Source organism: Sinohyriopsis cumingii, unplaced genomic scaffold (genome assembly GCF_028554795.1).
Source record: "Sinohyriopsis cumingii isolate HCF-2022 unplaced genomic scaffold, ASM2855479v2 utg000160l, whole genome shotgun sequence".
Taxonomy (NCBI): Eukaryota; Metazoa; Mollusca; class Bivalvia; order Unionida; family Unionidae; genus Sinohyriopsis; species Sinohyriopsis cumingii.
The window spans coordinates 1,278,045-1,293,198 of NW_028315873.1; the positions used below are offsets into that span (position 1 = coordinate 1,278,045).

The window sequence follows — 15,154 nt, forward strand, 5'->3', positions numbered from 1 at the left end:
AATTCGAACTTATCGGTAATAACAATGTTTTTATCATATAATGGTCACGTTATACAATGAGACTTGTGTCGATAGGTGGTAATTCAGTCCCCATATCCCTGTTTCGTGATGAACTTCGTTGTTAAATTCTCAAGATAGTTATGCTCTGAGTATGAGAAATTACTAAAGAATTATCCCGACCAAGGAAGCAACCTATTTCAGTTGAACATCTAAAGCTCAGAATAACAGCTAATTTGGTCCACACTGTGAAATATATATCACATTGTGTTTATTTGGAAAGCTTTTGTCACCATGAAAACTATAAGATCTAATTATCATTCAGTTTATAAATCTAAATTACCTAGTATCATATTCTCAGTATAATGATCCCCCCAGCTTTGAGATAAGTGTATAGACTCGATAGATTGAATCGAATTTGGGTATTTTGACTATTGTCTTGCAAATTCATTCATATTCTAGCAATCCCATATCCCCATATTTTACTGCAAAGAGGATGTTCTTCCAAACGTAATAGACTATCATAGTCATATGTCACTCTCCTAGAGTTCTGAGTTTACATTTTCAGAAAACATGTTGGTATAGGAGTCAAGCTTTAATAAGGTACAAAAACCTCTAATATACCTTTCTTGGTATTTTTTGCTTTCTGCTATCATTATCATAACCTACAACATTTTTAGTATTAACTTATTTGGATTTCCTGATTAGATGCCACTAAAAGGTTCATTTATTTGTGAACTACTGAAACAGGTCAAATTATGTGAAAACGTTTTAACTCAAAAATACAATTATATATACAACACCCATACAAGTTTATTCATCGTATTTTAATTTATCGCATCTTTCTAGCATATATATTCATGGCAAACTGTATTCAGTCACTATACCTATATATATATATATATATATATATATATATATATATATATATATATATATATATATATATATATGCAAATGTATACAGCAAATCAATATCCACACCTACATATCGATGGTAAAGTGTATTCATTATATCAATATCTATACCAATATCAATATATACATGTATGAGCCACACCTGGTAAAATTCTTTCAAGTAAGTTTCGATAATTAGTTTCAAGAATTATCTATTTTAATTAGTGGTAGCCACTGCAGTTGGAAAATCAACGTCATGGTACAAACCTGATAGATACCGACACTGGGTTGATACATGTATGATTTCTTCAGGTTCAGTCAAGCAGACAAGTCATTCCAATAATGTACTATTCATGGTAATGGAAGCCATATTTGTTGGCAGATTGGCATAATTGATATACAATACATTTGAAAGATTTTACTACTTTAAATCTTTGACCTCTGGCCTCATGACCACCTCTGTTTATTATATCTAATATCAATGTAACGTCTTTAATGATGCAAGAAAACTAGTCTAAAAATATGATAAGGTTCTGCAAAGTTGCCGTTACAAAGATGTTATATAAAGAATTTATCTTGTATTAGTCAGGTCGCCAAGTGGTGGCTGGGTGACTATTACAAAGATGTTATATAAAAGCTTTCTCTGTCTTTTAGTCATATGGCCAGTGGTTGCTGAGTGGCTACTACAAAGATGTTTTATCAAGTCATATAGTTAGTGGTTTTGTTGTGACTCTTGAACACTAATAGCGAAAACCAATAAGATTTGTAAAATTTAGCAAATGAATTGTTTCCTAGATTATAATTCAAAATGAAACAATGAACTTACATCATTCTAAATTAAATAACACTAATTAATTATTTTGTATCACACATCCAAATGTTAAAGATCTAACTGAATTATAGTGATATTCCGAACAAATTCCATTGTTGAATGTGTTCATGTTCCTAAATTCTTGAACATGGTGGTGTTCCAATGACTTACATTTTCCTGATATGCTAAGTCTTTGAATTTGTCACAATACTATAATCCAAAATGTCCTTGTCTCAATTCAAGATAATTCCAAATACTCCGGTCCAAGAATATTATTGACGAGCAATTTGCATTTCCTATAAATAGTAATTTAAATACATTATTCCACAAAAATGAATAACCCGATATAACAATATAACCAATTCTTCTTCAAGATGTTAAGAAAAGAATGAATCATGTTCAGATGAACAAAATTATATACCCCTCTTCTTGCCCTACGTCATAATCACCATTTTCTGGAGATACTCTGGCATTTATGGAAACTTCCATTCTAGAAGTGTCTAGTGTCAGAGTCAAAACTGAATATTTTAACTCAAATTATGTCAAACATGGTTACATTGATCATGATTGGGATATTTAGTCCGCAATTGCACAAAACATGTTAACTATATATTATTATTGAACTTGACTTTATCCTAAGGTCAATTAAGCATTATGTATATATATATATATATATATATATATATATATATATATATATATATATATATATATATATATATATATATATATATATGTTTATATATATTACAAAACAACAGTAAAAAGGTCAACAAATAATACAAATGAAATATTAGTAACATTTTAGGAGAAGCAGAACAATACAGATACAGCCTATTACAAATATTGAAAACTTGTTTCTGAAGTGTCAACGTCAACTCACATCATCACGAACCCCCGTGTTGGCAAATATGTTTCAAATCCATGTTGCTATATATTCTATTTGTGAAACATAGCATTAACTATGATCACTATCCCTCAGTTATTGCATCTGGATTTCAGGTTACAGGGAAGCGTCCTTATTACATATGAAATTGTAAACTTTGACCTCCTGTTTAACCTAGGGATGCAGCATCTGAAACCTGTATTGTCGTTCATCCTTTCTCATGATATAATAATAGCATACATTATCACAATATCTAAATTAATGTAAAAGCTTCAACTGATGGATATGATTAATTGTAATGATGGATATGATCAATTTCAGTGATGCATATATTTAATTAAAATACGGCTATGTGTTTACGTGTAAACATGGATCCCTACACGGCTAAAGCTCATTTGGAGTACCTGACAGTGCACCTGCTGATGGAAACCTTGATGCCATGCAATGGAGTTAAGAATGTTCTAAAGGTAAAGCCGTGACCGTTATTTCCGATTGGCTTGGATAGGATTTAAGCCAATGGTTGTGTGTCTAGGTAAATGACTAAGTCTCAGATTAGTGGGTAGCACTTAACATTTGTGTATTCTCGCCACTGGGTAAATGCCTACTTCATCCAGGTTTTACACAACACAGTCAGACATGTGATATCAGCCACCAATGGGGAAAAGTCAAACGGGTCATTGTATATAGGCGACTGCTTATTACAAACCTAAGGCATTATAATAAGTACTAAAAATACTCAAAAGCAACAAGCTTTGTATCATTCAACAAATAATTTATTTTCCTAGAATAAAAAGTGACAATAAAAAACTGACTTACTGTGACTATTCTAGAATTTTTAACACAAGTCCTAATGAAAACAGTCTAAATAAACTTTAGCGGTATTCTAAAAATCTAAAAATCTAAAAAAGTTTGTGTTGTGACAATGTGCGAGTAGTCTTTTACGGAATCACAAAAAAGTATAATCAAAACATATATCCTTATTTGAACTTCATTATAAATCCAAACCTCTAAGTCCAGGGATATTAATTTAAAGCACTTTTTATTTCCAATACAGAATCATTTGAATAAAATAAATTTGCTCAAATCATCATTCTGCACAACAATATTACAAAAATGTGATTCTGCTCAGGTGTTAATGTAACACTGCGTAATTGTCCAGTAAAGAAGATTTACATAAAAAACTAAGACTACTAAAAATTGTTGATTCTTATTTTATATGTGTAAGTGTTGACGGTCTAACAAATGAAAGGTTGATTGTATAGAGGGCTATAATTGTATATAGTTACGTTTTTTATGTTAATATGTATCCACATACCAATTATTTATGAGCACCAGTGTAATATAATAAAGGGTATTAAGAGTGTATTGAAACAATGGATGACAACTTACATGTTACCTAACGGCAGGTTCAGAAATCAGGTCACACTAAGTTCTTTATTAGTTACTCTTGACGAGATACATCAAATACAAATGTCATATGTGTAGATAGAAAAGGTTCCAATATACAACGGGCATAACGAAAAAACAAACGCAAGAATTAGCAAAAAAAAAAAAAAAAACACAATACACCTTATCCCGTAAATTTTGATTGTGTGGGGATGAAACACACAAAAATAATCGGGACAATACCTTATGGACTTGAGAATTCCATGTAACTATGTTATAACTATCAATATATCGTACCTACATTTCAACAGAAATGTAAGCAGCAAATGTTTTGAGCACCAGCAAGCTTTTACTTACTCATAGACGTTTTCCCCCATCCTGTAATGTGGCACTGCATTCCCGCTGTGTACTCAGTGTTACTTTGTGGGAGGCATGCTGGCTGTACATAGTCATTGAACACAATGCCTCGCCCATCCTTGGGTCGAATCTTAAGAAGTGCCAGGTCATAATCATGATTTACATCTATAATTAATGAAAATTAGTATCAATACATTCTGACTCAAACACAGGATGAAACCCGTTGTACATTTCTTATCAATTGAAAATACTTCATACCTTTTGTACTGACCATCTTAAATAGAATGTGGAAGTGTTTTTCAACTAAAATTTACTGCAAATATAGGTCCAATGTGCAGCACCGCAGAGAGCTGTTTGATACACTAATAATACACTACTGATGCATCACACTAAAATCAGTCCCGTTGCAATATATAGTTTGCTTATAATGCATCTCTTCCAAGAGTCATATATGAAAGAGGAAATAAACATTCAAACAAATAAATTTGGTAGCTGACAGTAACATTAGTAAATATATGGCACTTTGACACATTTGATCTACATTGCTTCCAGCCTCAAAGACGGTATTTTTTGCAATTACAAGACTTAATCATTGGACTTATTGTGTCATGTGCTTCAGCATATCGAAGAAAATATTTTTAAAATTCAATCTGAATAATGGCAGGGTAAAAGAATAAAATTCAGAAAGATCATTAAAAGGTAATACTATAAAAGACTTAACAACTGCCATAATGTCCAAAATGTATAACAAATCAACCTATTTTGCCCATCATAATCACTGAAATGAAACATAAATGCGTTTCAAAAATAAAATATTTTACTTGCTTAACTTGCCATGTTTCTATCATAATAATTATACTGTTCCAATGTATGTACTTCATACTAACACATTCATGCACTAACAATGAAAGCTGATGCTTTTTCTACTTATGGTTGTTGTTGTTGTTGATGGGTTTAACGCGGCCAGTATTAATGTTGAAGAACGAACCCGGGAAAAACCCAGGAAGAAGCTACTGGCAAGCTTTCTCACATACCCACATTGGCCGAATCCTAGACTCGATCCTACGCAGCACAGGTGAGATATCAATGATCCTAACTGAGAGCGCTCTAGACCACTCAGCCACACGGGGCTCTCTAGTTATCTAGTTATGGACACCCATTCACGCATTGATCATGCAAACACATGAATGTACTGATCGTACGCACCCATGAATGCACTAATCATGCACACAAATACATGAACTTATCATGCACACACATGCATTCACTAATCATGGAAAAACATTTTTCTTCTAGATAAGCACACATATGCATGCACTAATAATTCAAATATATGCATGTACTAGTCGTGCGCACCCATGAATGCACTAATCGTGCATACACATATATGCACTAATCAGGCACACATATGTATGTGCTAATCATGGAAATGTGCTTAATGATGTACACACAAGAAAACACTAATCATGCACACACATGCTCATACCAATCATCCACACACATGTATGTACTAATCGTTGACACACATGCATTCACTAATCATGCAGAGATGGTAGAGATCCGTAACGGGGAGAGCTTTATACATCTCCGTCACACGGGCCCTCGAGTTCTCTATGTATGGAAACACATGCACGCATTATTCATGCAAACACATGCATGTACTAATCGTACGCACCCATGAATGCACTAAAACTGCAAACACATACATGAACTAATCATGGAAACGCATGCATGTTCTAGTTATGCACAGACATAAATGCAATAATCATACACACACATTAATGCACTAATCATACACACACACATGGAATAATCATGCACACACAGGAATGTGCAAAACATGCACACACATGTTTTCGATAATCATGCATCATGAAAAATGAGAACATCTGCAAATAATGTAAAATAAATACTGGTAAACGTATATTTAATGAGGGAGAACATATCACTCAGTTATACTAATTAATTGGCAATGGTTTTGTCATAAGAATTAATTGAAAAGAAGCATTATAATTTCACAAAGATTAATTGTTATATGTATTTATTCCTGCTTCAAGATTAGTTCATTCATCTCCTAAATCCCTATGCAGTCTTTACCTTTTACTCAGTTAAATTCATTCCATGAAATTAAAAACACAGATGTACACATAGCTGTAGAAATATGATCGTTTTTGGTTATACTAGTTATGTGATGTTATTTTCACTGAAGATTTCTGAGCAGAGTATGAGTGCATTTGTTCAGAAAAATATCCCTCTTAAACACAACTCTAAATAAATGACCTAGTAATGTTTTTTGAATATCTGTATCTCTGATGAATGATGAATAAACTTGATGAAGACATGAAACATCCATTAAATTAAATAATTTTTTTTTTAAAGTCTAGACATAAAATGACCATGATAATATTCCCCTTATAAATCGTAATACAGCAAAATGTAGAACTCAGTCTTTTAATTTACATTTCATGTTACAGATGATTGTGATGACATTAAATACAACAAAATGAAAATCATATTGCATGTGTTGCGTCGATTTATATTCACACATGATTTTTATCTTTAATATTGAATTGATCTTTTCCATCATTGGAAATGCTTTCATATTATTCATTTTGAGTTGCTCTTTTGAATCATATGACATGCTTTTACGTTATTCATATTGAATTGTTCTTTTCTTTCATAAGATATGTTTGTATATTATCAATTTTGAATTGTTTTTTTATATTATAGAATATGCCTTTAGCGACGTATTCCTCGTCAACTTCCATAATATGTGCCTTTTTTAAGCTTTGTATAGCCAACTAACTGCATATGTCTCTAATATGGATCATGATTAGAAATGGTCTTACAAAAACTATTATCTATGTAATTGATAGAAAACTATCAAACGTATATACCAGTATATTTACACTACAATGAATATTTTAATCCTTTTGAATCAATGTTGGAAATATTCTTGTAATATGTCTGGTTACGGGCTATAACATGTTTATCCCAAAGCAGGTACAGCATCCAATATATATTATAATGCGATACAGCGAAGTGTGAGATAGACATCCGCGGTTACCATTATATCGCTCATGGGTGAAGAAAGAAGCAATCCTAAACTCCTTCTCATGGCTATCATAACCCGTGTTATCGTGGTCACCTGTTCTCACAACGATTTCATCACTCCTGAGACCTCTATGGAAACAGAAACATAAAATTACACATGCTATTTATACAAGTAGACATCGTCTTCATGACAGAAAGAATGGGAATAGGAAACCTAAAATTAATGGCCAAAACAGGTAAAGCAATCCAAGAGAAGTCAGCGTATTTTACTTTTCTGTTCTTCTTAAAAACTCACTAATATGTTTGAAAAAATTCAAAATACCAACCCGTATGTCTGGAGTAGCATGCATTTCTTGATGACCAATAAGTGGTACGGTCAGACATCATATAAAAGTCTTATTTTGAAAACACCATATCAGTATGACAGTCAATTTAAGGGAAGAGGCATTAACAAGGCTGTCACGATGGCCATTATGTTAGCCATATTGATTGTGAGATTAGAGCAATTAACAATAACTCTAACTGGACATTATAAGAAGTAATCCAATAACATTTTCAAGCCATAGTGAATGTACAATCTGCACCACTTATGACAAATTAAATATCATAGGTCCTTTATTGCAAGTAAACTTTCCAATAAAATATTTTTCTCCTAGAATACGTACCTGATTACATTAAAATCAAATATATCTGCCTACTATCTCCTCATAACTGCCCGCTCAATTGTGGAAATGTGGCTGTTGTTATGTCCATGTTATGTAGACAAGGGCAACAACTCTGCACATTACCGCTCCATTCCACCTACAGGTCACGCTAATCGTGTGAATGGATGCTTGCATTGTGGGGAGGATTGGTGTGTATTAAAGTAATACGACTGGGTGAGCATTCTTTAAGCATCCTGGCAGAAACAAAACATACTGCAAAACATTGGGTGTCACCTTCAAATACGTTCCCATATCACATTTCATTTGGAGAATAGATAATAGGTAGACGGAATGTCCCAACGTATTTCTTTGGTAATTTCTGAGTGCAAAATATTGAAGGTAAACCCTCTCTACTGATTTTTGAGTTCAAGCTGCACAACTAGAGTTGACAGGTTTTATGTGTGGGAAGAAAAAACAAAGGAAATCATCTTATCGCATACAAATTATGGGTGAATCCATTTCAAGATGTACAGTGTGTTCATATGGAGGTTGTGCTGATCTCATCCTTGTCTGATTGTTGCTTGTGCAAATGAGACTGGACCTACCAGATCAAGGGCTTGCTGCTTTGGAGCTATGCTTGAATGTGCGTGCTAATCACAATGATAAGTCCTGAGGAGTTATGTGCTATTTCACAGGTATATATGCAAGAACGAGGCATGTCTGAGTTCCACAATATGCCCAGTCTAATTTAGATAGCACTTGATCTTACATAGTAGTTCCTCTTTGTAAGCCTTCTGGATTGTGTTAATACAAGAGTGAAGTCATAGGTCTCCTTTTCTATTGCACAATGATGGCAAACGATTCTTGATGACGAAACTGGATTGCATCATAAGGATTGCTGATCCATTTCATCAAAACGGAAGGCTGACTGGCTCAATAGAGAGTCCATGGAATTAATAAGCATGCCAAGGTAGATGTGATCAGGAGAAAGGTTTTGTTTTAAAGAAGTTTCCGCTTCAGCAAAGTCAGTGTTGAAAGCTTGAAGTTTTGAAATTCAGGCTTAACATAACAAATGATATTTTCCACTTTGGAAAACAGTGTGAATGATTAAGGTATACGAAGGCCAAAGAATGAAAAGTCAGAGAGGTCTTTGCTATGACCAAGATCATCATAGCCACAATGATCGAAGGATGTTCCAATATGATAGAATGTTAGCCAACATTTTGTCATAGAATTATAAGAATAAATGACGGCTGCCTATGTGACAGACGCACTCAAATGGAAATTGTGTCATTTTTACTCGTAACCAGTTCTTGAAAACAATGTAAGAGGGGCTCATTAAAGGTTTTTGATACATCAGCACATTCAAGATTTGGAATTCTTTCAGAATACCACTGGAATCCATTCTGTATGCTCTATAACTCTTGACTTCTGATATAACTTTTTGATTCTTTGGGATTTAGAGAAGACTACTCTAAGTTACTTTTAAATTCCCATATGGTGTCTTAAGCAAATACATTATTCGCTGAATTTTACATACCTGTTTGATTTCTCTTTTACAGTTGCTTAATTTACTACACAGCCATAACAACAAACTTGTTCTGAAAACAGTTGCTCTAAAAATGAAGACGTTCATGATAACGTTCATCTCCAAGATACTGACATGAAGGCCAGTGTTCTACTGGTTACTGACAGTGTCGAAATTTGGTAACAGATGGGCTTTGCATCCAATGAAACTTGCATTTATATACACAGTCACATCCTTTTTAGTGGCAGATTTAATGATATTTATGTTGTTCGCAAAACTTGGTTGCACCATTCATCCAGGAATGATACTATTTTGCTCGTTATGCTGATATTGTAATCGAGTGGCATGGAATGTGAGTACACGTGTGAGCTGCAAATGGCACACGTTTAAGTGATACAGTAGGACGATTTGCATCGTTGAGATAGCAAGGCCATCTGCAAAGGTCACATGTAGAGGTGATCCAGTAGGATAAGATCTGCTGCAGCATTACACAGTCTGAGGAGAAACTGCCTCGTTATGATCCACTATATGTAGGAAATGGATTACTTGAGAATGACAATTCAGATGAATGTGAATACGTAAGTGATTACGATATATAAGAAATCCATATTTTGATCATTTAAGATGAATTAGAGCTGATGGATATAGTACTCTTCATATATGCGATATATGAGACATGATATTACTTGCTAGCTTTGAATTTTTGCATTCAGCATACCTTGTTATTATAGTTGACTCTGAAATGACACGGTAAGAAATTAGAAACAAAGGATTTTCATAGAGTTAACTACATTAAAAGAATGCCAAAAATATCTCCGCTAAATTCAGGGTGATAAAGAAAAATATTGCCTGTATGATCATGAAACTAAACATGTTCTATTAATATGTGGCCTTGTGTAGGTATGCAATCAAATAACACATAACCTATACAGAAAAGAATGCATACAATATGCTGAAAAATCCATAATAAATCTGAAAAGTAACAACATCTTTCAATAGATGGGCATGGATTTTGAAAGTCAAAGTGAATACTAATTTCACTTCACTAGTGGGACCTTAAAACTAGCAGTACTAGGCGGGATATATTGCCCTTTGTCTATATACAAAGATATTGCCTTTGAGAGGGCTGGATTTTGTTAGATAGTATGACTTATGCAGCTAGCGTTATTGGAAATGGGTAACGTATTTGAAGGAGAAGATATCAACAAGACCATCTGCTCAGAAATAGTTGTGATGAAAAACGTTCAACTTTTCCATTGTGATAGATATAATGTGTGTCAGATCAGTCCTGTTTTCATTTAGAACCAACTAAACATTATACATAGTCTCTTATAGAAAATCCCATTCTGTTAATTTTATGACAATCAATTCAGAAAGATTAGAAACAATACTACTTTCCAAAATCGCCACTGTGGTTTTCATATTGGATATACAAGTGTTACCGTTTTATTGTAGAACCCAATCAACATCATTATAAGTCTCTCAGTGAAAATCATATATTGATATCACCATCTGTTCAGTACAATAGTGATCAGATGTTCCAATGGTCGCTAAAGAGGATTCATTAGTTCTCACATCAACTCCAACGTCATTTAGGACCAAATATGTTTCTATTTGAGTTTTTTCATGAAACGTACATCTTGATATTACCATCTATTTGGGAGGGTACTGATACCAAGACATTCACTATATTGGATGCATGAAGGGCAACGTTTCATTGCACGATCTTCAAGAAGAATAGTGTACAGTGTAATGGCAATCGTCCCATTAGTTTAAAGGTTATAATATATTTTTGTTAATATATTTGAATCCCAGACAGGCTCATGATGAATGACAGATGGACGTTTGACTAAATGGCATTGAATACCTCCTCTGGTAAATGACTAACTGAGCACATAAAGTGAACAAGGCAACTGCTTCACATCAATCTGTTATGCTTCCCATTACAGTAATCTGCTTTCCATCAATTTATATTGTTTCCCATCAATCTGTTATGCTTCCCATCAATGTGATTTGCATCCCATCAATAGGTTATCTTTTTCATCAATGTGTTATGTTTCCCATCAATTTATTTGGCTTTAGAATATGCTTGCAAAATGAGAGGAAAATGTAACCTACGCTTGTAAACAAGGACTATTAAAACGAATATCGATAGACCTATCAAGTTGCATCACTATGTAATTCTTTGGTATGGTGTCACAAGGAACGATACTGAAACAAACAATAAAATGGCGATGAATCACACTGAAATAATGAAGACACTGCCCTAACATGTCTTTACATTTAAACAATTAACAACACCTTTTTAAGATTAAATCAATGATAAAAAGTACGCTATTCAAAATGCGTGTGTCTTTTTAATGTAATCGTAATTACAGAGGTTTATATACTCCATTAACATGTACGTAGTTTTCAAATTAATTTCTGTTACACATGAAAACAATTTACTTATGTTGTCAACGGGAAGTAATAGTTTTAATTCACCGTAATATATTCTCCTAGCAGCCAATCTGTTTTGATCTGTTATTTTAGAGCAACATAGAAAATAAATCGTTTTGTTGTGTAATGGATTCGTAGAGTCACCTCAAATCATTACCAAGTACAAATTTCCGTTTACACTAAACATGTACTGTTTCTCTCTCTCAACTAAAAAGCAATTAATGGCCATGCGTTGGGACTATTTATTTGATAACTAAAGTAATGGCTATACATTAATATTTTCAATTTTCTTTGCTAATATTACCAGTGAAATATTGTGCGAAACGGCAAACAATCAGATTCAAATTTCGTGTATTATGAATGCGGTCTAACAATGAAAACATTTGTTTGTGTGTATTAGGTTTTAAATAAATACATATATAGTATGATATCCATTGAAGGAGAACGTTTTCAAAATAAACGAAACTCTATTTGCTGACCAGACAAAACATAACATATTGACTATAACGATTTTTAATGTTTCTTCAATTTTTAAATGCATCAAATGACTGAATATTGTTCTTTTTTTTTTCATTTTCTCGATATATTAAAGCGTTCTTACAATTTACATACATGGTGAAACCTGGATCAAAAGATGCAGAAAATCTGGGTCATCGATTACTCAGACTGGATTTGAAATGTGATATAATCTTCTATATTGTTCCAATGTTTTTCCACCTTTTATAAATTAAATTTATTTAAATTGTAGAGGAGAAATTGAACCGGCTTGCGCATTAGCTGGTTATCTTTATGTTTTAATCTAGAAAACTTGAGCTGTTACCAAATTAATATGTGCAATGGATCAGTGTCTTAAAGCCTTGCCAACTATTTGCAGAATACACCGTTAAATAAGTGCAAGTGATCCATCTGTAGGTGTGAAAACTTTTCATTCTTAATCACATTTTATATAGCAACTGTTGGTGTTTTGAAATTAGAGCCAACGCTAATAGTCTCCACTTTATCTTAAATACTGAAAGGTAGGTCATAATGTTGATGCGTGACACATTTTCAAACCCATGAAATACAAATGTGTACATTTCGTCTTAATACATCGACGATGCACGTAATTATTGCTTTTTGCAATTTAGAATGCAATCTGAGAAGTAGGTGACAAGGACCAATCTTTGCTTTAAATGCTGCCCATCTGCAGTAGCACTCACATTATAAGTTTGATCACAGTGGTAAGGTGTTAGTATTGACATCGTTGGTACAATTTTCAGGTAATTTTTCTCAAATTCTGGACAGTGGGGTACAGTGACCCAATCTTCATGTACGACATATGTTAGTCTCATGTCCATATATACAGACTAGACAGGAAGAATGGACACAGTTTAATGCAAGTTTTAATAAATTCTGGTAATTGTATCACATAAATCTACTGATGCTGAGGAAATCCTCTCTTTCCTAAGAGAAAAACCGAGTATAAATTTGGAGGTAAGATGAAAAAATCTAGAGACGTTATTTCAAATTAAAAAAAAAAAATGTTAAATGATTTAAAATCTTGAAATAACTAATTCACAATCAAGTCGATCAATTTATGACACCAACCGTGGCTGAGCTTTCTCAACTTCTACCTCGGTATCACTAAGTCGTCCGAATTTGATACATTAAAAAAAATCAGTGTAGCTTTCATCAATATGACTCTTATATATCCGACTTATTGAAGTCATCGTATTCATAATTGAAATGATTAAGACACGAGAAAGTGTTAAATGAAATCAACGGCCTCAAATCTGGAGAGTGAAAATCCGATTCAACAGATTACATCTATATCATAAACAGCAGTGATGTGATGTATTGAAATGATCTTTTTCCTAAATGCCTATATTTTGTGATAGAATGTTTTCCAATGAAGATGTCACTCTGATAACAATTCATAAATATCGTATGTTGGCAATACGGAAAATTGAAGCAATGTTGCAAATATATAACATATACTTATGCCAAACTATACACTTATGTAAGCAAAACAACAGACAGACCATTACTCACTGAAAGCAATGAGCAGCACTCAGGATCCAGTATTCGCTGAGAATGGTACCACCACAGAAGTGGCTATCATACATGGTGCCTACAAGACGTCTGATCCCAACCTGCCATGGGTTTGCTCCTTGGACTGCATTCTTTCCTCCAATTATCTTCTCAAGTTTTGGTCTTGGAGCTACTTGCTTCTCCTCAGTCACATCCCGCTTGCCGCGCTCCATGAATGGCCTTTTCCCACAGGTTACAGGTCCTGAAGGAGATGGATTATATTACAATTGGTGACATCCCTGCCTAAATAGAAATTCGTGTGCTTGTATTAAGTGATGACTGGAGAAAAATGTGTCTCTTAATACAGTAAGTGAATGTGATCCATACTAATAATTCAAAAGACAAAGCATTTCGACAGTAAATAACCACCTATATCCATTTGTATATCAGATCAATATAAGGCATGTAGTATGTCTAGACGTTTGTGTTTGTGAAAAATTCAAACTGTTTGAAAGGCGATTGAGACTGACCCTTATCCCAACATAAATGTTGACAGATGGGTCAGATGAATCTCATAATAGTATTTTAGGTGCTACTAACAAGATCGTCTTCTCCTGGTCACACAATGAGTCTGCTATATCTGCTTACATTGCTTTGGCTACCCCAGTTGTCTATGTTAAAACTGGTTATTTTATGCACACACCCCATATATATATATATATATATATATATATATATATATATATATATATACATGTCACTGTGTGTGTGTCGGTATATACTGACTGGCCTACCAATACTGTGTACAATACTTTTAAGGTGCATATCCCTGAGGTAAGGTGATGTTGCTACACTGCATTTGTATGTGCTATCCCTGTTTTCACTGTGATGTATCTACATTTCAGTTTACCTGTTATTCCTGTGCCTAATTTGTCGTAGCTACAATGCATATTGGGTGCTATCCGTGTGCTTAATGTGTTGTAGCAAAAATTACTTTCAGGTCCTATGGCTGTGCTCACTGTTTTCAATCTACAATACATTTTAATAGCTACTCTTAATGTGTTGTAGCAACTATGCATTTTATGTGCATATACCTGTGCTTAAAGTGTTGTATCTACAATGTAGCTTAGGTGCATATCTCGGTG

At 33.6% G+C, this 15,154-nt stretch overlaps 1 protein-coding gene across 1 annotated transcript in view; it reads right to left on the reverse strand.

Annotated features, from left to right (window-relative positions):
- The window catches only part of LOC149774626 (transmembrane protease serine 9-like), a 130,200-nt gene that overhangs the window by 44,179 nt on the left and 70,867 nt on the right, over nt 1-15,154 (reverse strand). Inside the window, exons 7-9 of the mRNA XM_089944954.1 lie at nt 14,031-14,271; nt 7,402-7,517; nt 4,335-4,499 (exon numbers count right to left, since the gene is read on the reverse strand). Of these exons, the coding sequence (XP_089801080.1) occupies nt 4,335-4,499; nt 7,402-7,517; nt 14,031-14,271 (522 nt within the window). The remainder of the gene's footprint in view (nt 1-4,334; nt 4,500-7,401; nt 7,518-14,030; nt 14,272-15,154) is intronic.